The sequence below is a fragment of the Dermochelys coriacea genome, chromosome 2 (assembly GCF_009764565.3).
Source record: "Dermochelys coriacea isolate rDerCor1 chromosome 2, rDerCor1.pri.v4, whole genome shotgun sequence".
Classification (NCBI taxonomy): domain Eukaryota; kingdom Metazoa; phylum Chordata; order Testudines; family Dermochelyidae; genus Dermochelys; species Dermochelys coriacea.
The window spans coordinates 272,677,983-272,704,568 of record NC_050069.1 but is presented as its reverse complement, the minus strand read 5'-3'; the positions used below and the strand labels follow the sequence as shown (position 1 = coordinate 272,704,568).

General features: G+C 47.6%; 1 protein-coding gene across 2 annotated transcripts in view; it reads right to left on the bottom strand.

The window, feature by feature from the left end:
• Positions 1-1,262: 1,262 nt before the first annotated feature.
• Positions 1,263-26,586, bottom strand: part of SMARCD3 (SWI/SNF related, matrix associated, actin dependent regulator of chromatin, subfamily d, member 3) — a 161,919-nt gene continuing 136,595 nt past the window's right edge. For both annotated transcript variants that reach the window (XM_038391445.2, XM_038391438.2), the window contains exons 12-13: positions 5,639-5,740; positions 1,263-5,498 (exon numbers count right to left, since the gene is read on the bottom strand). In XM_038391445.2, coding sequence (XP_038247373.1) covers positions 5,445-5,498; positions 5,639-5,740 — 156 coding nt within the window. In that variant the 3' untranslated portion in view covers positions 1,263-5,444. The remainder of the gene's footprint in view (positions 5,499-5,638; positions 5,741-26,586) is intronic.

Genomic DNA, 26,586 nt, shown 5'->3' with positions numbered 1-26,586 from the left:
TAACCCTAACCCTAAACCCTAAACCCTAACCCTAACCTAACCCTAACCCTAAACCCTAAAACCTAACCCTAAACCCTCACCCTCAAACTCACCCTAACCCTAACCCTAACCCTAACCCCTAACCCTAACCCTAACCCTAACCCTAACCCTAACCCTAACCCCAACACCAACTCCAGACCCTGACCCTGACCCTGACCCTAACCCTTAACCCCAACCCCAGCTGAACTGCAAAAAAATAGAGCCACTTCTCTCACCCCTATCTTCCAGTCTCACTGAGGCATTGAACAAAATGCAGGAACTCTGACACCTTGCCCTCAGCTGAAATTTACTTGTTGCCTGCTCCTGGTCTCAACCTCCCTGAGAAAATGATAGACAATGAGAAACCCCTCACCTTTGTATTGCTGTACTCCCATATCTCTGTTTTCCAATACAGCTTGCTCTGCGCCCACTCCCTGCCTTCAGCCCACTCCAACTTGACCGGAGTATCCCAGCAGCCTAACCCTAACCCTAACCCTAAACCCAAACCCCTAACCCTAACCCCAAACCCCAAACCCCTAACCCTAACCCTAAACCTAACTTGACCGGAGTATCCCAGCAGCCTTACCAGCTGGACACTCTCCTGTCACAGAATATTAAAGATGAGGGCACTCAGAGACCAAGTGAGCAGACCTACCTCCACGCAGGCTTTTGGGGGATTACTCAGTCCTTCAGGATTTTTATATGGTGCTCTCAGTGGTACAGCTGGAGGTGATGCAACCCTGAAGCTGCCACTGAAATAAATTAGACAAGAAATGGCAAGATAGATGCTTCCCAGAAATGCCCAATGGAGACAGTTCCCAATCTTATCCCAATCCCTTTAAAGAGGCGGTGTCCAGAAAATAAATATTCACTGTGTCGAGTCTTTTTCCAATGGCAGCAAGAAACCTATATGAATGAGGATAGACATTTCTGATGGTGGCTGGGACTCAGCAGGAAAAGCTGGCTTATCAATTTTCCATTGTAGACATATGTAAACATGAGTCACAGTTTGGCCCTTCAGTTTACCTGTAATTCCCTGCTCTCCCCCACCCCCCAAAAACATCAGAGCTGTGCTTGCAATCTTCAGGAAGATACTGAAGTCCTCTGAGTTGCCAGAAGGAGCAAAAAGTTGCAGAAATCTTCTGCTTGTTGCGTTTTAAAATAATTTGCAAATAACTGTGCAATTGTTTCACAGTGGGCTTATGGAGCTTGCTTTGTTGAGAGATGTAATGTAAATGCAAAGGTTACAAAGGAACAAATTATTTATTGTTAAAAGCTTTTCTACGAATCACTCTGCATCATACAACAAAGATATGGTGGCTACACAGTAGAGGAAATCTCGCTTTCTCTTGTTACTCTCTGTGCCCCCCCATACACACACAAACACACACACAAGTTATGGAGTTCCATTCCTGAATAAGATTGGCAAAGCTGTTTGTCATACAAGGTAAGATCTGATGGACCAGATACAGCTCACTGAACAACAGAGCAGTTACAAGAAAGGAGGAAACACTCTTCAGGAAAACAGTCTGCTTTGCCCTCAACTGCTTTCACTGCATGTGGAAGAGCTCTTAACAGAAAGAAACCTGACTAGTCTTGACTGCACAAGTATTAACAAGGGCATTCTGTTGTAGGTGACTCACAAGCTGCACCAGGACTGTGCCATCCAATGCTGCAAGGCACGATTCTAAACATGGTGCTACAATCACTTTTGGCAGCTGGAGTGCTTTCTGCACTAGAATGGCCAATACTGTGAGTTTCATCTGAACCAGTATTAGTTAGTAATGGTGAAAATTTTTTCTACAATGTCCATAATTCAGACAAGGTTTATGACAGACTATTAGGCTGTGCCCTGACTACCCATTTTCCAGCCTACACAGCAGTTATCAGACTGGCTGTCTCACTTGGTTATTCCACATATATATTTATACTTGCATACACACAGTGAGCAGACTGAATTACACAGACTGTGCTATATCCAAATGGTTTTGCATCGATTAGTCTGTGCTATGATTTTATGGCACTTCAAGTGCTCTCTGCTCCATGTCTTCCCACAGCTGAATTCCACCACTCATTTGGGGGAACTGCCTAGATGGCCAAATAGGTCTTTTCATTCTGTACTTTCTAGGAATCACTGCCTCTGAATCCTTATCCACTGTGCAAAGTAGGGATAACTAAAAGAGTGTTACAAACCTGCCAATTTCACAGTTCAACTCCAAGATGCACCTTCCTTGTCCCCATGTATTGGAACACCACGGATTCTGCACTAAACCTTTTCCAGTCATCTGCTATAGGTTGTAGTTTACACCATATATATAAATATGGACCTATATGCTGTTATCTACCCCCTTTCTCTGACAGATGCTAGATTTCTTTGTTGCACCCTGCATAGATTTGTGTTGTCCTATAGCATCAAAATAGAATAGCCAGAAGGGATCTTTTAGTCCATGAGGCCCTTTTTCCTGCACCAGGCAGGATTTGCCTCCATCATCATCTGCTGAGAGCTTTCCCCAAAGCCTTCCTAACCTCTTCTATCCATTAATTAAGTTAATTCAATTTAGTTTATTGTTCAAATTCTGCCATGATTACAATGCTGTTCGGCTTCTACCCAATTCTGCTGTATTGTTTCTCCCTACATGAAATTTTCCTTCTTGCTTACAGTACTGGCTCAGGCTCCTGGCTGTACAGCCATAACACAAGGGACTGTTTCTCTCTTTACTTCCTCAGTAAAAGAACAGGAGCAAGATTGTTTCTAAACAATGACAAAAATCAAACTCCCATACTCAGTTTAGCCAAGGGAGATACCTGTCAGCCACTCCTAAGAATAATCATTGGGGAATATAATTCTGGGCTACATTGTGGGAGACTCTAAGAATACAACCTCTAGCTGGATATATTCAGTGTTATCCTTAGTTAGTCTATGGCATTAACATACTGCAGTGGTAGAAATATGTAAGTTGGAAGCAACAACACTAATGGAGATTCTGAAATAACCTGACATGAAAGTACAGACATGGGGCAACAGAAATGTCCAATTAAATCCTGGACTGTGTCAGACTTGTATAAGGAAGAAGGGCTGTTACCACTCCATCTTTTCTTATCAGAGGAGGCAGGACAGCTGGAATCTCCACACATGACCATCTGGCACCTGAAGGGGAAAATTTACCTAATCTAAAGTTCTCTGGCACATGTGCTCAATACCTAAGCCCCAGCCCCTGCTCTTCCTTTCCTCACACAAACAAACAAGTATTATTTATGTATTTCTTACTACTGGAGACTGAACCCATCCTCTAAATGTAGCTGCTCTGTTTAACATGTGCTGAAAAGAGCCTACACACTGGATAGCATGCACACAACTGATACAGCAGCCTAAAAAATATGGAAGCACAGTTGCAGATAACTCACTCTGTTTCCCCTCAGAATGTTTTGCCTGTGGTCAGGTTAATGGAGTAAATGAGAGCTAAATATCTTTCATATCCCCGGAACCTCACATTCCAACTCTAGCCTTAGCTTAAGACTGCAGGACTGGAGTGGTTTTAACATTGAAACGATTTAGCCCAAGCATTGAGGAGTGTGCTCCTCCATTTACAATAAAAGGCCTCACTATCCAGGACAAAGCAGGGATCTGTCTCACACCAAATGAATTTATAAGATAGTACTGACTGGTACATCATCACAATCCAAATTCAAACGCTCAAACAGGTCTCAGAACACAATGGTCAGAGTGAAAACTATGGTATACAAAAACAGAGAGGTTAAATGAAGAGGCATGGATGCCCCCTTCCAGAATTGGACAAAGGAAACTCAGGATTACACCAGAAGAGGACAATTCCCCAACAGGGAAGACCTTCAAAGATGACAGAGGAGGAAATAGCAATATTAAAACAAACTACATTGTTGAGAAGAACAGTGCACTACAAACCTCAACTTATTTTTCCTTGCATGAGAGTGAAGAAAAGGATGCAAGTAGGAGTATCCCAGAAGAGGAGTTTGATTTCTCAATCATCAATATGTCATTCATTCAACTTTGGCAACTGCTTTTTGGGCTGGGAATCATGTTGGGTTATTATTACAGACTGACCTGGCTGCAACATAGATTCAGGGTTCAAGGGGTGGGCATGTGCCACTAGTCCCTGCCTCTTGGCTGTTTAATAGGTTGTAATTTTCATAGCCTGGATCTCCTATACTTCTCAAGAGAAGTTGTTTTTCTAGGAGTTCTCAATCTCTACTGCTGGAACTTGATTGTGGCAGATAGTGCTTGTAACCCAGCAGCATCCTGAAGTACAGTTACAGATTAAATAAAGGGGCTGAAAGTTTTTTCTGGTATAGGTACTACATCTGTGGTTGAAACATAGGGTTCATCCATGAGTCAGAGAAGAGAAGTCACTGCAATTTTCTTACATGCTATGAAGTTGCACATCTTGGACTCTGCAGCACTTTAGTGATCGGAGGAAACATCTCTTGAGCACTGTTCCTTATGTTACAGGCAGCACAGCACAAAGGTAATGAAATCAGATACCTTACATTGTAGCGTTCCAGTAATACTAACTGTAGTTAAAGCACTAATAAACACAAAGCACCACTAGGTCATTTCCACTTTCTCAGAATGCTTCCTTTTGGCTCCAACCTCACCACTACTGGTTCCAATGATGCCACTGGCAGTTTTCTTATCATAGAGGCAGTTATATTCCTCTCAGCATTGCAGATTTGAGCATCATGATCAGTTCTTGGCTTGTGTGGTGAAACGGACTTCACTCCATCTTTCACTCAAGGGGACAAAGTCTTGCAGAATGAATGGCCTGACTGTATCTCTTCCTTTTAGATGTTTTGTCACTTAATGGACAGAAATCTTTCTCTCCCATGGGGGAGGGCAGCCCCTTGGTCAGTTCCAGTTGGAATGGAAGCTGTGTTTGCATAACTGAATGATTCCACAGCTGGTAGAACATTTTGTCTAATTTCAGGGAATTATCAGTGCAGAAAGTTGTCATAGGAGACTCTCAGATCACAGCTGAAACCATGAAGAATGAGAACTGCCTTTGTTTCTCCACATCCACAGTCTCCTGTAACATCTAGCATCCCCCCACCCATGAATATATGGTATAGTCCAATAAGTTTGCTGTGTAGTGTCTGAACTTTCTATTAAAACTCAATGATGCAAGTAGATGGATGAACATTTAATTCTTATTAATATGGACACCTCTATGGGGAATAGAAATCTTGTGCCCTCTCCGGCCTGGAATGGTTTGAGACACTCACATTAGCAGGATTTTCAGGGGTCACGCTAAAGCTGGTGTTGTGACTGGTGTTGCTGATGGCACATTCTTGTCCAGTCATTAAGCAAGTCCATGTGTAAAGGTGAGCTAAGTAACACTTAGACGTCCACTGGCTCTAGGTTCATGATGCCAATGGGAGGTTGTGAATAATGTTTATGTGTTACGCACTCCCAGAGACTGTTCCAGTTCCTGCCGGCGCTGTTGGATCTGAAAGAATAAAAATAATAAGTCTGTACAATTCTGAAGATTCACACATTATCTATCAGCAGGCAGGAGGATTCACTCTGCCCATGCCCAGTTAGCCAGCATGCATGTCACAAGCAGACTAAGTTACATTTCCTCCTTACCTTGCAGTAGAAATATCTGCTCACAGCCTCCTGGGACCAGGGCTCATGATAAAATTCAGCTCTACGCTCTTCCTCAGGGTTCCCAACCACATCAGTCATCACCTGTGACAGAGATGCAACAATTCCTTACCACATTTCTTATAATCTGCATGTAACCTTCTAACATACCTGGAGTCAAAGTGTCCCAGCAATGTCTACGTGGCTCCCTCACCAGCATTAAATTGTCAGGATCTTAACCAAAAACGCTTACTAAAGTGCTGTCTTTACCCAAAATCCATATCTCTCCTGAGCCCACTCCATTTCCCAACAGGGAAAGAACTGCTATGGAGAAAGTCAGTCAATGAATAAATTAGGAAAGGGGAGAAAACGGAAGGCTCAAAATTGGCCAAAAACTTGAGGTACTTTTTCAATATCTGCAAGAAAATATAAAAAGATTTGAACAATTAACGGGGAAAGAAAAATCTTAAAATGGTTGAGATTTTCAAAGCAGCGCAGGGGACTTTAAGTCATTAAAAGCAATGACCAAATCCCCTGCACTGCTTTGAAAAGCTGAGCAAATATAACTGTTGTTACAGAACAAGGCAGGGAACATTTAGTGTGTTGCACACTGTCACTAATGCACAGAATCCATGCTATGCCCTGGCTTGTAAATAGTCCCCTGGGAGGACCCCATCTGTGTGCAAAACCCCCAAGGATTTACACTTTTCCATAAGGATAAGCTGCCTGGTCTCAATGTCTCCTAGACTGTGCTGCCAGGCTCCAGCAGTCCCACTTCTCACCTTAAGCTTTGCCCAGCTAGTATGGCTAAAGCATATTCCTTTTAAGAGACTTTTACCCTCTTCAGAGATCAATGCACTTCAGCAAGTATCTGCTGCAGCTCCATGCAGTCTTCTCAAAAACAGACTAGGGTTTATTAGTCAACTGGGATACTCTTAGTTGCATCCTGGAACTCAGCATCAGGAAGTTATTAAGTTAACACAGAGAAGCAAAGGATAAGGCTATGTCCAGACTTAAAAAACTAGTGTCACAGCTGCACCGCTGGAGTGTTTCAGTGTAGACACTTACTACAGTGATGGGAGGGGGTCTTCCATCACTGTATGTAATCCACCTCCCTGAAAGGTGTTAGCTAGGTCAATGGAAGAATTCTTCCATCAACCTAGCACTCTCTACTCTGGGGATTATGGTGTTTTAACTATGGCCTGGTCTACACTATGAGATTTGGTCTAATTTAGCCACGTTAGGTCGATTTTATAAGGAATACGTCTACACAACCAACCCCGTTCCTCCAACCTAAAGGGCTCTTAAAATTGACTGCTGTACTTCTCCCCAACGAGGGGAATAGTGCTAAAATCAACCTTCCTGGGTCGAATTTGGGGTAATGTAGACGCAGCACTGTGCAATTTGATGGTATTGGCCTCCGGGAGCTATCCCAGAGTGCTCCAATGTGACCGCTCTGGACAGCACTTCAACTCCGATACACTAGCCAGGTACACAGGAAAAGCACCAGAAACTTTTGAATTTAATTTCCTGTTTGAAGAAAAGGAGTACTTGTGGCACCTTAGAGACTAACAAATTTATTTGAGCATTTATTTGAGTCTCTAAGGTGCCACAAGTATTCCTTTTCTTTTTGCGGATACAGACTAACATGTCTGCTACTTGAAACATTTGCTGTTTGGTCAGTGTGGCGAGCTCAGCAGAACAGGTGACCATGCAGTCCCAGAATTGCAAACAAGCTCCAGCATGGAGTGAACAAGAGACACTGGAGCTGATTGCTGTATGGGGAGAAGAATCTGTGCAGGCAGAACTCCAATCCAGCAGAAGAAATGCTGATATATATACCAAAATTGCACAGGGTATGGTGGACAGAGGCTACACCAGGGACACACAGCAGTGCTGTGTGAAAATTAAGGAGCTTAGGCAAGCCTACCAAAAGACAAAGGAGGCAAACAGTAGCTCCAGGTCAGAGCCCCAGACAGGCCACTTCTATGATCAGCTGCATGCCGTTCTAGTGGGGGGACCTAGACCCTATCACTACCCCATGACTGTCCGTGGACAAATGCAAGGTGGCAGCCTCACACAACACGGAGGAGATTTTTGTGGATGAGGAAGAGGAGGAGGAAGAGAATGCGCAGCAGGCAAGTGGAGAATCTGTTCTCCCCAGCAGCCAGGATCGTTTCATTATCCTGGAGCCAATACCTCCCAGGGCATATTGTTCCCAAACCCTGAAGGCAAAGAAGGCACCTCTGGTGAGTGCACATTTGTAACTAAACTACAGGTGTTAAAAGCAATTGTGTTTAATGTTTGATTTGCCCTGAACAATTGGGATGCATTTGCAGCCAGTACAGCTATTGGAAAAATCTATTAATATGTCTGGGGATGTAGCAGGAATCCTCTAGGGACATCTCCATGAAGCTCTCCTGGAGGTACTCTGCAAGTCTTTGCAGAAGGTTTCTGGGGAGGGCTGCCTTATTTTGTCCTCCACAGTAGGACACTTTACCATGCCAAGCCAGTAGCAAGTAGTCTGGAATCATTGCAGCACAAAGCATGGCAACAAATGGTCCTGGGTTTTGGTTGCGTTCATGCAACATTTGGTCTTTATCTTTCTGTGTCAGCCTCAGGAGAATGATATCATTCATGGTCACCTGGTTGAAACGGGAATTTTTGTAAGGGAACAGTAATCCCCTCTTTGGTGATCCCCGGCACATTAGACCCCGGTCATGCTGGGCTGTTTGCACTTGGCTAAAAGGGATCATCCCGGAGAACAGCCATGTAGGGGGGAAGGGATGTGCTGCACATCCACCCCAAAACTGCAGCCCCTCCTTTTAAACAGCAAACCCATCCGGCATTGGTTGCTATGGGAAAGGAGGGTGCTGCAGTTTGAAACCATTCCCACACATTATGAACATGGAAGAAGCCAACCCCGCGAATCCTTTGGCTTACCATGGCTGCCTGGAAACAGAATTCTGTTGCCCAGCCATGTGTGATGTGTTACCATACTGGCAGGTGCTCAATATAATAGGCAAAATGCAACCTTGAACCTAAAACACGTGTTGTCTGCTGTGAATTGCTTGATTCACTGTGAAAGAGTCTCCCTTTTGTTCTCAGAAATGCATCTTCTTAAATTCTACTTTCCCTTTTCTCCCCCACTTCAGCTGAAAATGTTTCTATGCTCCCCATATCAACTCCAACCGTGAGGTTATCGCAGATCAGAAGGTGAAAAAAACACACTCGAAATGATATGTTTTCAGAGCTCGTGCAGTTCTCCCGCACTGATAGGGCACAGTTGAATGCATGGAGGCATTCGATGGCAGAGGCCAGGAAAGCATACAGAGAGCACGATCGGAACACACAGGAGGAGATGAATGAATGAATTCAGAACAACAGGGACTTTATTTCCTGTGCCAGCTGTGGTCAAAGGGGGGAATTGACTTACAGGAAAGTATATTCACCAAAGAGGGCAGCTTTGCATCAAGGACAAACACACACAACTGTCACACCGTAACCTGGTCAGTCATGAAACTGTTTTTGAAAGCCTCTCTGATGCACAGTGCACCTTGGTGTGCTCTTCTAATTGCCCTGGTGTCTGGCTGTTCAAAATTGGCCACCTGGTGATTTGCCTCAACCTTCCACCTCGCCATAAACGTCTCCCCCTTATTCTCACAGATATTATGAAGCACACAGCAAGCAGCAATAACAATGGGAATATTGCTTTCACTGACGTCTAACCTATTCAGCAAACAGTGCCAGTGCCCTTTTAAACATACAAAGGCACATTCTACCACCATTCTGCACTTTCTCAGCCTATAATTGAACTGCTCCTTACTGCTGTCCAGCTACCTGTGTACAGCTTTATGAGACCATGGGAGCAAGGGGTAGGCTGGGTCCCAAGGATAGCTACTGGCATTTCAACATCCCCAACGGTAATTTTCTGGTCTGTGAAGAAAGTCCCTTCTTGCAGCTTTTCGAACAGCCTGGAGTTCCAAAAGATGCGAGTGTCATGCACCTTTCCCAACCATCCCACACTGATGTTGGTAAAACGGCCCTTGTGATCCACCAGTACTTGCAAAACCATTGAGAAGTACCCCTTGCATAGAATCATAGAATATCAGGGTTGGAAGGGACCTCAGGGGGTCATCTAACCCAAACCCCTGTTCAAAGCAGGACCAAGCCTGACCTTAAAAACCTCTAAGGAAGGAGATTCCACCACCTCCCTAGGTAAGTTTATGCACTTACAGTGCAGTTTATGTACTGTTTGGCAAAGTGGTCCGGTGCCAAGATAGGGATATGGGTTCTGTCTATCACCCCATCACAGTTAGGGAACTCCATTGCAGCAAAGCTATCCACTATGACCTGTATATTTCCAAGAGTCACTACCTTTGTTAGCAGAAGGTTATTGATTGCCCTGGCTACTTGGATCCAGCAGCCCCCATGATTTTCCCACTCCAAATTGATTCCCAACTGACTGGTAGCAGTCAGGTGTTGCAAGCTTCCACAGGGCTATTGCCACTCGTTTCTCAATGGTCAAGGCAGGTCTCATCTTGGTATTCCTGTGCTTCAGGGCGGGGGAAAGCAACTCACAAAGTTCCATGAAACTAGCCTTACACATGTGAAAGTTTTGCAGCCACTGGGAATCATCCCATACCTGCAACACTATGCAGTCCCACCAGTCTGTGCTTGTTTGCTGGGCCCAGAACTGGCGTTCCACTATATCAACATGACCCAATGCCGCCATGATATCCCAATTGCCACATCCCGTGCTTTCAGGAACGTCTGTGTCCATGTCCTCCTCATAATCTTCCTCGTGCTGGCGGCTCCGAGCTAGGCTCTGCACATAGTGGAGGATAATGCGCAAAATGTTTACAATGCTCACAAAAACAGCGTGCAGCTGAGCGGGCTCCATGCTTGCCATGCTACGACATCTGCACGGATAACACAGGAAAAAAGGTGCGAAACAATTGTTTGTCGTTGCTTTCAAGGAGGGAGGTAGGGAGGGGAGACTGATGACATGTACCCAAAATCATCCATAACAATATTTTTGCCCCATCAGGCATTGGGAGCTTAACCCAGAATTCCAATGGGCAGCGGGTCTGTGGGATAGCTACCCACAGTGCACCACTCCACTGAGTCGATGCTAGCCACGGTATTGAGGATGCACTCCGTTGACCTAATGTGCTTAGTGGGGACACGGATGATACTGTATAAAATCGCTTACTAAAGATCGACTTCTATAAAATCAACCTAATTTCATAGTGTAGACATGCCCTTTGTCTCTCCCTCAGGAATATGGATTTTTCACACCTCTGAGAGACATAGCTATGCTGGTGTAACTCTTCACTGTAGACCAGCCCTAAGACAGATTTTAGACTGGCCAACATCAGGGCTCCCTTGAGCCATGCTGCTGTAGGAACCATTTTGCTTCTTTTCTCTGTCTCTGTTCCTTTGTCTTAGTCTCAGTTGAGAGCTCCTGTGTTTTTGTGAGGCCAGTTCTTAACACAGATACCTGACACCTCTTGTTTTTAAGAGCATAACAATGGTCACACTGGGTCAGACCAATGGTCAATCTAGCCCAGTATCCTGTCTTCCGACAGTGGCCAATACCAGATGCCTCAGAGGAAATGAACAGAACAGGTAATCATCAAGTGATCCATCCCGTTACCCATTCCCGGCAAACAGAGGTTAGGGACATCATCCCTGTCCATCCTGGCTAATAGCCATTGATGGACCTATTCTCCATGAACTTATCTAGTTCTTTTTTGAACCCTGTTAAAGTCTTGGCCTTCACAACATCCTCTGGCAAAGAATTCCACAGGTTGACTGTGCGTTATGCGAAAAAATACTTCCTTTTGTTTGTTTTAAACCTGCTGCCTATTAATTTCATTTAGTGACCCCTAGTCTTGTGTTATGAGAAGGAGTAAATAACATTTCCTTATTTATTTTCTCCACACCAGTCATGATTTTATAGACCTCTATCGTAGCCCCCCCTTAGTTGTCTCTTTTCCAAACTGAAAAGTCCCAGTTTTATTAATCGCTCCTCAAATGGCAGCCATTCCATAACCTAGTTGCCCTTTTCTGAAACATTTCCAATTCCAATATATCTTTTTTGAGATGGAGTGACCACATCTGCACGCAATATTCAAGATGTGGGCACACCACGGATTTATATAGTGGCAATATGATATTTTCTTATTATTATCTATCCATTTCTTAATGATACCCAACATTCTGTTCACCTTTTTGACTGCTGCTGCACATTGAGTGGATGTTTTCAGAGAATTATCCACAATGACTCCAAGATCTCTTTCTTGAGTGGTAACAGTTAATTTAGACCCCATCATTTTATATGTAGAGCTGGCATTATGTTTTCCAATATGCATTACTTTGCATTTATGAACAGTGAATTTCATCTGCCATTTTGTTGCCCAGTCACCCAGTTTTGAGAGATCCTTTTGTAGTGCTTTGCAGTCTGCCTGGACTTAACTATCTTGAGTAGTTTTGTATGATCTGCAAATTTTGCCACCTCACTGTTTGTCCCTTCTTTACAGATCATTTATGAATATGTTGAATAGGACTGGTCCCCAGTACTGGTCCCCTGGGGGACACCACTATTTATCTCTCTCCATTCTGAAAATTGACCATTTATTCCTACCCTTTTTTTCTTATCTTTTAACCAGTTACCAATCCATGAGAGGATCTTCCCTCTTATCCCATGACAGCTTATTTTGCTTAAGAGCCTTTGGTGAGGCCCGGGTGGCCACTCTGTAAATGTCATGCCACGGGACATCTGCCAAGAAAGCTGACATAGCAGCATGTACCCGTGTGGAGTAAGCCGCAATTTCCAGGGGTGTGTTTGAGAGTGTTATGGGAAAGTGTGTAGCAGTCCACGATGCAGCGAGAAATCCTTTTGGAAAGTTGTTGTGATGAAAGGGTGCAGCTATGGCAATGCTCTGGAATAGCCCTAAAGAACTGGGGGAGGCCTGGAAGTTGCAGGTGCGCTGGAGGTAAAAGGCCAATGCCCGGTGGACCTCTCTGGTGTGAAAAGCACATTCCCAGGGAGAGGCATTGTTTAGGGTAGAAGGTAGGGACATGCATGCACTGGTCGAGGTGAAACAGGGAGGCGACCTTGGGGAGGAATTTGGGATGGAGATGGAGGGAGACCTTGTCCTTGTGAAAAACTGTAAAGGGAGAGTCTGCGATCATGGCTGCCAGTTTGCTAACTCACCTCGCAGAGGTGATGGTGACCAAAAAGATCACCTTCATGGAAAGATGAGCCAGGGAGCAGGTTACGAGTGGTTCAAAGGGCAGCTTGGTGAGTGCGGAGAGGATGAGGTTAAGGTCCCAGGAAGGAGCAGGCTTCCGGACAGCAGGGAAGGCATTGAAAAGGCTGCGAAGGAAGTGAGAGGTAGTTGGGTGAGTGAAGACAGAGGAAACTGTCCACAGGAGGAAGAAAGGCACTGAGTGCTGCCAGATGGATGTGAAAGGAGGAGTGGGTGAAGCCTGACTGGCAAAGATGGAGGAGGTAATACAGAATGACGGGAATGGAAATGGACTCCAGATGGAGCCATCAGCGCTGCACTCGGGTAGTAAAAGGGAGCCATTTGGCTTGGTAACAGACCCTAGTAGATGAATGGCGACTATGGGTAAGGATGCCACGAATGGGAGAGGAGCATGCATTGTCTACGCATAAGCCCAATCCAAATGCACCGCACCCTCGCTAGAATGCACGTCTATATAGCATGAATTCGCATATAACACGGTCGTAGACCTGGATCCCAGATTTAATTATTTTAATTGCAATTTATTTTAACGCGGTCCCCACATTAACGTGGTACTGCGCATGGATCCCTAATCCTGCATTCTAGCGAGGGTCCGGTGTACCAGGCCATAAGCTAGAGAGGGCCTGGGTTGGGATGATGCAGATGGCCTAGAGGAGATCTGGAATGTCTGGGAGATGGCTCAAAGTGTGAATGGAGAGGTGGACGAGAGCCATGTAGCAATACTGGCGAGGCCAGCATTGGGCTGTGAGGAGAACAGTCCTGTGATCACGCCACACCTTGCAAAGGACTTGGGGAATCAGGGGAATAGGGGTGAAGGTGTAGCAGAAGTCGGGGATCCAGGGAATGAGGAGGTCATTGCCCTGGGAGCCCAGGCCAAGGGTTCCCCTGGAGCAAAAGAAGGGAAGCTTGTGATTCTCTGCTGTGTCAAAGAGGTCCCAAATTGGCATGCCCCAAAGGTGGAAGAGGGACTGGAGAATGGGATTGTGAAGTTCCCACTTGTGGCTGGCATGGAAGGGGCAGCTGAGCATGTCTGCTAAGGAGTTTTTGATACCTGGAAGGTGAACAGTCTGCAGCGTGATGTTGTGCCAGAGATACAAGTTTCACAGGAGGATGGCTTCCGAACAAAGGGCAGGGGATCGGGTTCTGCCCTGTTTATTGATATAGATAACTGCTGTCATGTTGTTGGACAGCCGTTGCACATGGTGAGATCAAAGGAGGGGCAAGAAGGCCCAACAGACAAGGCGGACAGGCCGCAGCTCCAGAATGTTGACATATATCTGCAGGGCCAATCCAAAGATTTTTTGCAGCCCCAAGCAAAAAAAAAATTGGGCACTCCTGCTTTTTTTTTGTGCCCCCCCCCGGCTCCGCCCCAACTCCGCCCGTTCCCAACCCCTTCCCCAAATCTCTGGCCCCTCCTCCTCCCCTGGTGTGCTGCATTCCCCCCCTCATTGCTTCCTGCAGCTCCCCCAACACAACCCCCCACCCTAGCTCACCTCTGCTCCACCTGCTCCCCTGAACATGCTGCCTCTTCGCTTCTCCCCGCTCCCTCTCAGGCGAGGGAGAGGCAGCGCGTTCAGGGGAGTAGGTGAAGCAGAGGTGAGCGAGGATCGGGGAGGAGCGCAGGAAGTAACGGGGGGGGGGGTAGAGGAACCACTCCCCCGCCCCAGCTCACCTCCACTCCACCACCATCGTCTCCCCTCGGCTTCTCCTCCCTCCCTCCCAGGCTTGCTGCACAAAAAAGCTGTTTTGTGTGGCAAGCCTGGGAGGGAGGGGGGAAAAGTGGAGCAGCAGCGGCGTGCTCAGGGAAGCAGGCAGAGGCGAGCTGGGGTGGCGGGGGCACATTTCTAGGGGCGGCATGGCGGGCGCTGGAATGCCGCCCCTAAAAATGTGCTGCCCCAAGCACCTGCTTGTTTTGCTGGTGTCTAGAGCCGGCCCTGTGTATCTGTGCCTCCTTGGATGACCAGATGACCAATGAGTGAGGCATCCATTGTGAGGGTAAGGTGGGGCATGGGAGGTGTGAAAGGGACACAGGCTAAGACTGTGGACGGTTGCACCACCAGGTGAGAGAAGTGAGAACTGACTGGGGAATGAGGACCCATTTGCTGAGGTGGTTGGACTGCAGGTTTTAGATGGAGCGGAGCAATAGCTGAAGATAGGGTAGATGGAGACGGGAGTATGGGGTAATGGAGGTGGAGGCTGCGAGATGCCCCAGAAGGGATAGGCAGTGACAGATGTGTGTGCGTGGGCGGCAGCGGATCTGTGTGATGAGGGTGGTGAGAACAGGGAAGTGGTCCAAGGGAAGGAAGGCATAAGTCACAACAGAGTCCAGGGGAGCACTTGTAAAGGTGAGGGTAGGGGTGAGGATCAACTTTTCCTCGATACAAATACCTAGGGTGCCAAGAAGGGCACACAGGGTCCGAATAATGATAAGGAGGTGGGGCTGGGAGGACACCACCAGGAGCCAATTGTCCAGGTATGGAAACACCAAGTGACACAGGTGGCACATGTGAGCTGTCACAACAGCAAGACCTTTGTGAAGACATGGGGGGTGGTAACAATCCTGAAAGGGAGGACCTGTAACTGATAGTGAGAGCGATCGACCATGAAGCGGAGGAACTTGCGATGAGTAGGGTGGATGTCGATATGGAAATATGCGTCCTTCATATCAAGAGCTACGAACAAGGCTCCATGGAAAAGGGAGGGGATACATAAAAACATACATAAGAACTGCCATACTGGGTCAAGAGGGGGAGGGTGACCATCAGGAAAAAAACGGGCACTCACCTTCTCATAACTGTTGTTCTTCAAGATGTGTTGTTCATATCCATTCCAATCAGCTGTGTGCACGCCGCACGCAAGCCAGCTGGAAGATTTTTCCCTTAGCAGCATCCATAGGGTCAGCCTGGGCTCCCTCTGGAGTCACGCCTTCATAGAGCCCTCCTGACTCCCCACCCCTCAGTTCCTTCTTGCCGGCTGCTCTGACAGAGGGATAGGAGGGTGGGTATTGGAGTGGACATGAACAACCCATCTTGAAGAACAACAGTTACGAGAAGGTGAGTGCCTGTTTTTTCTTCTTCAACTGCTTGTTCATGTCCATTCCAATCAGGTGACTCGCAAGCCAAAGTTCAGGAAGTGGGGGTCGGAATCATCTACTGATTGGAGCACAGCTAGTCTGAAGGCCACGTTGTCACTGGCTTGTTGAGTGATTGCATAGTGTGTCGTGAAAATGTGTACAGAGGACCATGTTGCCGCTCTGCAGATTTCTTGTGTGGGGACCTGTGCTAGGAATGCTGCTGAGGATGTCCTGGTTGATGTGAAACTGGAGACAACCTTAGGGAGAAAAGCCAGGTGAGGCCTGAGCTGAACCTTGTCCTTATGGAATACCATGTAAGGGGGCTCTGATGTAAGGGCCCTGAGCTCCGACACTCTTCTAGCTGAGGTTATCGCCCCCAGAAACGCCACCTTGTATGAGAGATAAAGCAGGAAGCATGTCGCCAGTGGTTCAAATGGCGGACCTGTAAATCTGGAAAGGACTAGATTAAGGTCCCAAACCGGTATAGGCTGTCGCACTTGTGAGTAGAGTCTGTCGAGACCTTTAAGGAAATGGCTGACCATCGGGTTCGCGAAGACTGAGTAGCTGTCTGCGCCCGGCTGGAAGGCGGAGATGGTGGCCAAGTGGACCCTTACTGGTGACATGGACATTGCTTGTTGCTTAAGATGGAGGAGGTAGTCCAGTATAAATAGCACCGTGGCGGCGACTGATGGTGCGGCTCCTACCAGACGGAGAACCTCTTCCACTTGGCAAGGTACCTCACCCTTGTGGAGGGCTTTCTATTGCCCAGGAAAACTTGCCTGACTTGATCAGAGCAGGATAGCTCCACCGCATTCAGCTATGGAGCTTCCACACTGTGAAGTGGAGCAACTCGAGGTTTGGGTGCCAGAGGTGGCCATGATCCTGCGTGATTAGGTCCTGGAGAAGTGGTAGGGTGACCAGAGTTGCCACAGACATTTCTAGGAGCGATATGAACTAGTGCCTGCGTGGCCATGCTGGGGCTATCAATATCACTAGGGCTCAGTCCCTGTGGATCTTGAGAAGCACCTTGTGAACTAAAGAAAGCGACAGTAACGCATATAGGAGACGGCCTCCCCATGGAAGTAGGAATGCATCCGCGGAGAAGCCTGGGCTGTGATTCAGGAAGGAGCAAAATAGCTGACACTTCCTGTTGTGTTGTATGGCGCAAAGGTCTATATGGAGAAAGCCCCAGAGATGGAAGATTGAGCTCACTATGTTCAGCCGGAGGTACCACTTGTGGCCGTGAAAAGAGCAGCTGAAACTGTCCACCAGCTCATTCTGTATCCCAGGGAGCTATGATGCTTGCAGGTGTATCAAGTGCTCTACACAGAAGTCCCACAGCATAAGGGCTTCCTGGCACAGGGGAGAGGAGTGTGCACCCCCGTTTGATGATATAGAACATTGTCGTGGTGTTGTCCATGGGGACTGATACACATCTCCCTGATGTATAGATTCTGAAAGCCTGGCACGCCAGCTGCACTGCTCCCAGTTCTCTGACACTGATATGCAGAGCGAGGTCTACCTGAGAACAGAGGCCTTGTGTCCTGAGGTCTCTCAAATGTGCCCCCCATCCCAGATCCGACACATCTGTCACTAATGAGAGGGATGGCTGGGGGCTGGTGAAGGGTACTCCTGTACTAACTACCTGTGTGTTGAGCCACCACAGAAGGGAGTCTAATATTGGGCAAGGCAGGGTTACAATGCTGTCCAAAGCGTCTCAAGCTGGTTAATATACTGATACTATCCATGACTGGAGCGGGCGAAGCTTGAGTCTGGCATGCTGTACTACGTAGGTACGAGCAGCCACATGCCCCAGAAGTTTCAGGCATTTCCTTGCTGTAGTGGTGGGGAACTGCCTAAGGCCCTGTATGATGTCGCCCAGTGACCGATATCTGGCTTCTGGGAGGTATGCCCTGGCTTGAGTCGAGTCTAGCACTGCCCCTATAAACTCTAACTTCTGCACTGGGGACAGTGTCGATTTGTCCTCGTTTAGAAGACCCAGTTTGACGAATTTCCTTCTTATGAAGCTGACCTGCTCTTCCACTTGAGATCTGGAGTGGCCTTTGATCAGACAGTCGTCGAGGCAAGGGAACACCTGGTACCTGCCACTTGCGCAGGAACACCGCGATGCACTTGGTGAACACCTGAGGTGCTGCTGACAGGCCAAATGGGAGGACAGTAAACTGACAATGGCTGTTGTTCACCACAAACCTGAGGTACCTTCTGTGAGGTGGAATTATCACTATGTGAAAGTACGCCTCATAGAATCATAGAATATCAGGGTTGGAAGGGACCTCAGGAAGTCATCTAGTCCAACCCCTTGCTCAAAGCAGGACCTAATCCCCAACTAAATCATCCCAGCCAGGGCTTTGTCAAACCTGACCTTAAAAACTTATAATGAAGGAGATTCCACCACCTCCCTAGGGAACCCATTCCAGTGCTTCACTACCCTCCTAGTGAAAAAGTTTTTCCTAATATCCAATCTAAACTTCCCTCACTGTAACTTGAGACCATTACTCCTTGGTCTATCATCTAATACCACTGAGAACAGTCTAGATCCATTCCCTTTGGAACTCCCTTTCAGGTAGTTGAAAGCAGCTATCAAATCCCTCCTCATTCTTCTGTTCTGCAGACTAAATAATCCCAGTTCCCTCAGCCTCTCCTCAAAAATCACATGCTCCAGGCCCCCTAATCATTTTTGTTGCCCTCCACTGGACTCTTTCCAATTTGTCCACATCCTTCTTGAAGTGTGGGGCCCAAAATTGGATACAGTACTCCAGATGAGGCCTCACCAATGTCGAATAGAGGGGAATGATCACGTCCCTCAATCTGCTGGCAATGCTCCTACTTATACAGCCCAAAGTGCCGTTAGCCTTCTTGGCAACAAGGGCACACTGTTGCCTCATATCCGGCTTCTCATCCACCATAACCCCTAGGCCCTTTTCTGCAGAACTGATGCCTAGCCACTTGGTCCCTAGTCTGTAGCAGTGCATGGGATTCTTCCTTCCTAAATGAAGGACTCTGCACTTGTCCTTCAAGTCGAGGGCGACATACCAGTCTCCTGGATCCAATGAGGGGATAATGGAGGCCAAAGAGACCATGCGGAACCTGAGTTTCTTGAAGAACTTGTTGAGTTCCCGCAGGACCAGGATGGGCCTGAAGCCACCCTTGGCTTTTGGTATTAGGAAATACTGAGTGTAGAAGCCCTTGCCCCTTTGCTCCAGAGGAACCTCTTCCACTGTCCCTACAAAGAGGAGTGAGTACACTTCCTGTATGAGAAGTTGCTCATGAGAGGGGTCCCTGAAAAGGGACGGGGAAAGGGGGTGGAAGGGTGGGAGGGCAAAGAATTGGATGGAATATCCCCTCTCTACTGTGTGGAGCACCCAGCAGTCTGAGGTGATATGGGACCAAGCATGGTAGAAAGGGGACAGTCGGGACAAAAAGGTAAGACAGGATAGATCCAGTTGTAGTACTGGTGGTCTGGGGCCTGGTGGTGGCTTGAGCTGGCCCAAGCCCTGGCCTGAGGAGGGGTGCTGCCTCCTTCTACTGCTCCTATTCCTCCTACGAGGAGTGTCCTGGCAGTTCTGAGGTTGGTGGAACCTGGAGGGAGGCTGTGGCCGGAAATGCCTACGTTGAGTGGCTGGTGTATGGAGCCCCAAAGATCTAAGGGTGGCCCTTGAGTCTTTCAGACTATGGAGTCTCTTATCCGTCTTATCGGAAAAGAGGGCCGAACCCTCGAAGGGGAGGTCCTGGATTGTTTGCTGGACCTCATGGGGCAGACCAGAGACCTGCAACCAGGAACCCCTCCTCATTATAACCCTCCTGGCCATTGTGCATGAGGCTGCATCTGGTGCGTCCAATGCTGCCTGTAGGGAAGCTCGGGAGATCAGCTTTCCCTCCTCCACCAATGCCTAGAACTCTGAGCGAGAGTTCTGTGGCAGCAGCTCCGCAATCTTGGCCATTGCAGCGCAGGTGTTGTGTGCGTATCTGATCACAATGGCCTGTTGATTTGCAACGCGGAGCTGTAGTCCCCCAGTGGAATAGACCTTCCTGCCGAAAAGGTCAAGTCTTTTTGCATCCCTATTCTTAGGGGAGGGGCCCTGGTAGCCCTGGCGCTCTCGCTGATTGGCTGCATCAACCATCAGGGAGTCGGGGAGTGGGTGGGTGTATAAATGTTCATATCCCTTAGAAGGAACAAAGTACTGCCTCTCATTCCTCTTAGCCATAGGGGCCAGAGATGCAGGGGTCTGCCATCTGTCTCTGTAATCGTCTTTATTAAGGGCAATGCGATAAGAGAGGGACCGGAGGGTGCGAGGATGTTGACGACTGGGTTGGAACCCTGTTATCATCCAGAGCTGGGGCCGTTGATGTCCCCGCCAGAGCTTCATCTGGAGAGGATGAGGAAGAGAGGTCTCGCAGTGGACCCTGCTCACTCCCTTCAGCGCCCTATGCATCTTGCGGCACAAAGCTTGCGATGCTGGGCCCACTGGGGGCGGAAACATTGGTGCCGAGGCAGGCGGTGCCAAAGTTGTTGATTCCGGCGGTGCGGATATCCTTGACACCGGAGGTATCGATGCTGTAGCCGCCAATGGTGCCGCTGATGGAAGGGTCAAAGGGGGCAACAGTGATGTTGGCGCTTCTGTCAGTGGTGCCACTGCTAGCAGTGCCGGCATTGCCTGTGGTGGGGCGAAGGACACTGAGGACACTGACCTGGACCTGTCCCTGGCGATACACCCAGGGTGTCCAAAAGGGCCACTATGTCAAAGGCTGCCACTGCGGAGGCCACAGTGCCAGGTAGGCCTGGTGGTCGCAGCAGGATCTGGACCTCCTGCCCCTGGTCCTATTGGAACGATAGGACTCTGCCTCCGACTCCGAGGTCTCAGAGTAGGAGGACCATGGAGGAGCAGTACTCTGGGCTGCCAGAGAACGGTGCCAAGATGTCAGGGACCGGTGTGGATCCCCTGAGTGGGTGGGCTGTGCAGGGAGAGTTGTGCCGGAGATGGGGATCGGCACACCATCAGCACTGGTTTGCCCTTTGATTGAAACTGGGTGTGACGTTGCACTCCATATGATTTTATGAAAATATGCTAATGATTGTGAAATATAATGTAACTGGAGTATGCTTCATGCAAAAGGTCTCTTGTAAGGTATCATTAAAAAGCTTATAATCTACTGAGTGTGGTCATCCTACTTGTATAAATGTATCATTCTTGTATCTGAAACTAGAAATATGAAATATAACTCTGAGGTCCTATTGTAATTATGCAAAGTGTGAGCTATTAATGGTGGTTTGGAATCTTGATGGCCCTCATAAACTAGAACAATTGGTTGTAAATGGCTCTGTTTACTTGCAAGCCTTCCTGTGAGTCAGGCCAGGAAGAATGAAGGCTAGGAATATCACAGGACATGTGACCATGTCATCTGGTACTGGAATCTTAAACCTGGTGCTTTTCCATTTAGGAGAGGCAGGGACCCAGAGAGACAAAAGATTCCCGCCTTGTGCCAAAGCTATATAAGGGGGTGGAACAGAACCAAGGGGGCTGCAGTCATGAGAAATCCCCTAGCTACCACCTGAGCTGGAACAAGGACTGTACCGGGGAAAGGATTGGGCCCAGACTAGGAAGGAGTCCAGTCAGTGAAAGAGGCGTATTGGAACATCTCTGAGGGTGAGATTTTATCTGTAATCAGTTTCTTAATGTATTAGGCTTAGACTTGCATGTTTTGCTTTATTTTGCTTGGTAACTTACTTTGTTCTGTCTGTTATTACTTGGAATCACTTAAATCCTACTTTTTATACTTAATAAAATCACTTTTGCTTATTATTGAACCCAGAGTTAGTAATTAATTCCTGGGGGAGCAAACAGCTATGCATATCTCTCTATCAGTGTCATAGAGGGCGGACAATTTTTTAGTTTACCCTGTAAAAGCTTTATACCGAGTAAAATGGATTTATTTGGGTTTTGGATCCCATTGGGAGCTGGGTGTCTGGGTGCTAGAGACAGGAGCAGACTTAATCTGTTTTCAGTTAAGTCTGCAGCTTTTGGGGGATGTGTTCAGACCTGGGTCTGTGTTTGCAGCAGGCTGGAGTGTTTTGCTCTACAAGACAGGGTACGAAGTCCCAAGCTGGCAGGGAAAATGGTCTCAGAGGTGGTCTCAGCACATCAGGTGGCAGTCCCAAGGGGGTCTCTGTAACCGAACCCGTCACACCGGGGCCGTACAGTCACAGGCAACTTGTCTCTCCTCTGCGGGGAGGATGGCGCTATGAGGCGTATAAGGTCCTTGGCGGCCTCAAATGCCTCCAGCATCAAGGGGAGTTGGAGGTGATCACCTTGGAGGTCCGAGAACTGTTGACGATTCTGACTCAACTGAATCCCAGATGGAGCAGGAGTCAACGAGACCCTAGAAGGCTGGAGAGACGCGGTGGCCTGGAGAGATGAAGTGCCCTGGCTTGAGACACTCGTTGATGCCACAGGTCCCCTGGTCTTTAGAGAGGGAGACCGACCCCTCTCCGGCCTTTTCTTCTTTTGTGCCACCGGGGACTGAGAAAGGTTCTGCACCGAAGAGGGGTTTTTATGAGCAGAGCCGTGGCGATGCTGTGAGACTTAGGGTTCTTGTTCAGCGCTGGCTTGCACACCATAGGTGCCGAAGCACTGTGGACAGACAAGGAAGTGCTCGGCATTGGTTCTGCGAACCCCGGGCTGGAATGTGGCCGGAGTGCCGCTTCCATTAGCAGGATCTTAAGTCTTTGCTCCCAGTCTTTAATGGTCCTAGGGTGAAAACCGTGGCAGATCCTGCACTTGTCCTTTTGGTGGCTCTCCCTGAGGCACCGGAAACAAGAAGAGTGTGCGTCATTCTTGGGCATAAACTTGCCACAATCTCGCAGAGTTTGAATCCTGGGGACCCAGGCATGCCCCAGAACTGGGGAAGACGTTGTTGGGGGGAGAAGCTCCCCCCAAGAATCACAACAACTAACTATGATTACTAACTAACTATTTATACTATTTTACAATCAAAACTGAAAAGAACACTGCCAAAAGCGCTTGCAAGCAAGAGCGAGCGTTGTTCCAGCTAGCCGTCACTAGCGGTAAGAAATAACTGAGGGGGTGGGGGATCAGCAGGGCCCTATATTGGACGCCATGAGGGTGCGACTCTAGGGGGCGCCCACGCCAACCCTATGGACGCTGCTAAGGGAAAAATCTTCTGGCTGGCGTGCATGCGGTGTACACACCACCTGATTGGAATGGACATGAACAAGCACTTGAAGAAAAACGGAACTTGTGAATAAATTTGTTCAGCAGCTGGAGGTCCAAGAAAGTGTGGATGTCACCCCCTTTCTTCGGCATGAGGAAATTGGGGGCATAGAAGGCTCTGGTAGTGCTGCAGAGTGTGTTTTATAGCCCCCTTCTAGAAGAGGGCATCCACTTCTTCTCGGAGAAGGTGAGACTCCAATAACGTTGCAGGGTGCTCCTGGGTTGCGCAACAAGGTGGGCAGGAGAGAAATTCAATTAGGTGCATGTAGCTTTTTATTTAATGTAAAGTGCATTTTGCAATGTGGTATTATACCACTACGCATTCGGCTCTGTTACAGTTTCAAGCAAAAGTTGCCTCTGCTACTTGCTTCAGATTTAGAGTTTCTAGGAACACATAAAGACCAAGGATAGTGACCACACATACATTAGTGATCTGTATGATGGGATAGATTGCACCCTCAGAAAGTTTGCGGATGACACTAAGCTGGGGGGAGAGGTAGATATGCTGGAGGGTAAGGATAGGGTCCAGAGTGACCTAGAAAAACTGGAGGATTGGGCCAAAAGAAATATGATGAGGTTCAACAAGGACAAGTGCAGAGTCCTGCACTTAGGACAGAAGAATCCCATGCACTGCTACAGGCTGGGGACCAACTGGCTAAGCAGCAGTTCTGCAGAAAAGGACCTGGGGACAAGAAGCTGGATATGAGTCAACAGTGTGACCTTGTTGCCAAGAAGGCCAACAGCATAGTGGGTTGCATTAGTAGGAGCATTGCCAGCAGATCGAGGGAAGTGATTATTCCCCTCTATTTTGGCACTGGTGAGGCCACATCTGGTGTACTGTATCCAGTTTTGTGCCCCCCACTACAGAGAGGATGTGGACAAATTGGAAAGAGTCCACCGGAGGGCAATTAAAATGATTAGGGGGCTGTGACACATGATTTACGAGGAGAGGCTGAGGGAACTGGGGTTATTTAGTCTGCAGAAGAGAAGAGAGAGGGGGGATTTGATAGCAGCCTTCAACTACCTGAAGGGGGGTTCCAAAGAGGATGGAGCTTGGCTATTCTCAGTGGTGGCAGATGACAGAACAAGAAGCAATGGTCTCAAGTTGTAGTGGGGTGGTCTAGGCTGGATATTAGGAAAAACTATTTCACTAGGAGGGTGGTGAAACACTGGAATGGGTTCCCCAGGAAGGTGGTGGACTCTCCATCCTTAGAGGTTTTTAAGGCCCAGCTTGACAAAGCCCTGGCTGGGATGATTTAGTTGGGGTTGGTCCTGCTTTGAGCAGGGGCTTGGACTAGATGACGGGCTGAGGTCTCTTCCAACCCTAATCTTCTATGATTTTATAATTCACAAGTATATGGTTAAGTCTATTTTACAAGTTTTATTATAGTTACAATTAAAGTTATGATCACCTACGCACATAGAAATTCTATAAAGACCTATGCACAAGTTACAAATATAGTTATACTCACATACTTAACAACAGTGTTAGGGTCCGATGGGTTTCTCAAGGCTTGATCCTCAGTGGAGAGATGGTTCCTGCTGGAGTTCCCCATATGGAACTCAATTTTCCCGCTCTGGGCACTCTCTTTTATAATGTAATTCTGACTATACCTTATTAGCATTTATGTACATAGTGCACTCTGTGGTTAGGGCATGTGGTGGAAAAATGTGATTACTGGGTATCTTGCATCGTTATGGGTACCCGCATGGCCCCACAATATGTCAACATTTTTATGACTGACTAAGAACAACGCTTCCTCAGCTCTCGTCCACTCACGGCCCTTCTCCACCTACGCTACGTTGATGACATCTTTATCATCTGGACCCATGGGAAGGAAACCCTGGAAGAATTCCACCATGATTTCAATAGCTTCCACCCCACCATCAACCTCAACCTTGACCAATCTACACGGGAGGTCCACTTCCTAGACACCACGGTGCAAATAAGTGACGGCCACGTTAACACCACCCTATACTGAAAACCCACCGACGGCTATGCCTACCTTCATGCCTCCAGTTCCATCCCGGACACACCACACGATCCATTGTCTACAGCCAACCACTGAGGTACAACCGCATTTGCTCCAACCCCTCAGGCAGAGACCAACACCTACAAGATCTTCACCAAGCATTCTCAAAACTACGATACCCACACGAGGAAATAAGGAAATAGATCAACAGAGCCAGATGTGTACCCAGAAGCCTCCTGCTGCAAGAAAAGCCCAAGAAAGAAACCAACAGAACTCCACTGGCCATCACATACAGTCCTCAGCTAAAACCTCTCCAATGCATCATCAGTGATCTACAAGCCATCCTGGACAATAATCCCTCATTTTCACAGGCCTTGGGAGGCAGGCCAGTCCTCACCCACAGACAACCCACCAACCTGAAGCATATTCTCACCAACAACTACACACCATACCATAGTAACTCTAACTCAGGAACCAATCCATGCAACAAACCTCGATGCCAACTCAGCCCACATATCTACACCAGCGACACCATCACAGGACCTAACCAGATCAGCCACACCATCACCAGTTCATTCACCTTCACGTCAACCAACGTAATATACGCCATCATGTGCCAGCAGTGCCCCTCTCCTATGTACATTGGCCAAACTGGACAATCCCTACGTAAAAGGATAAATGGACACAAATCAGGTATTAGGAATGGCAATATACAAAAACCTGTAGGAGAACACTTCAACCTCCCTGGACACACAATAGCAGATTTAAAGGTAGCCATCCTGCAGCCAAAAAAATTCAGGACCAGACTTTAAAGAGAAACTGCTGAGCTTCAGTTCATTTGCAAATTTGATATCATCAGCTCAGGATTAAACAAAGACTGTGAATGGCTAGCCAACTACAAAAGCAGTTTCTCCTCCCTTGGTATTCACACCTCAGCTGCTAGAAGAGGGCCTCATCCCCCCGATTGAACTAACCTCGTTAGTCCTAGCCTGATTCTTGCTTGCATATTTATACCTGCCTCTGGAAATTTCCACTACATGCATCCAATGAAGTGGGTATTCACCCATGAAAGCTTACGTTCCAATACGTCTAAGTCTATAAGGTGCCAGAGGACTCTTTGTCGCTTTTACAGATCCAGACTAACACAGCTACCCCTCTGATACTTGTAAACAAAAAATTACTCTTACTGTTAATTTTTTGCAATATCACCCATTGGTACATCTTTTCCCATAATCTTACGGCATCAGGTTATTCTTTGGTCATTTACTTATGTTAGCATTTCTTTGCTCCAAGGCCTAAAATAGCTAGCTAAAATCTTGCAGGCTTCAGCCTACAGGCCTTGCGTTCCAGCTTACTTACTTAGACACCTAATATATAA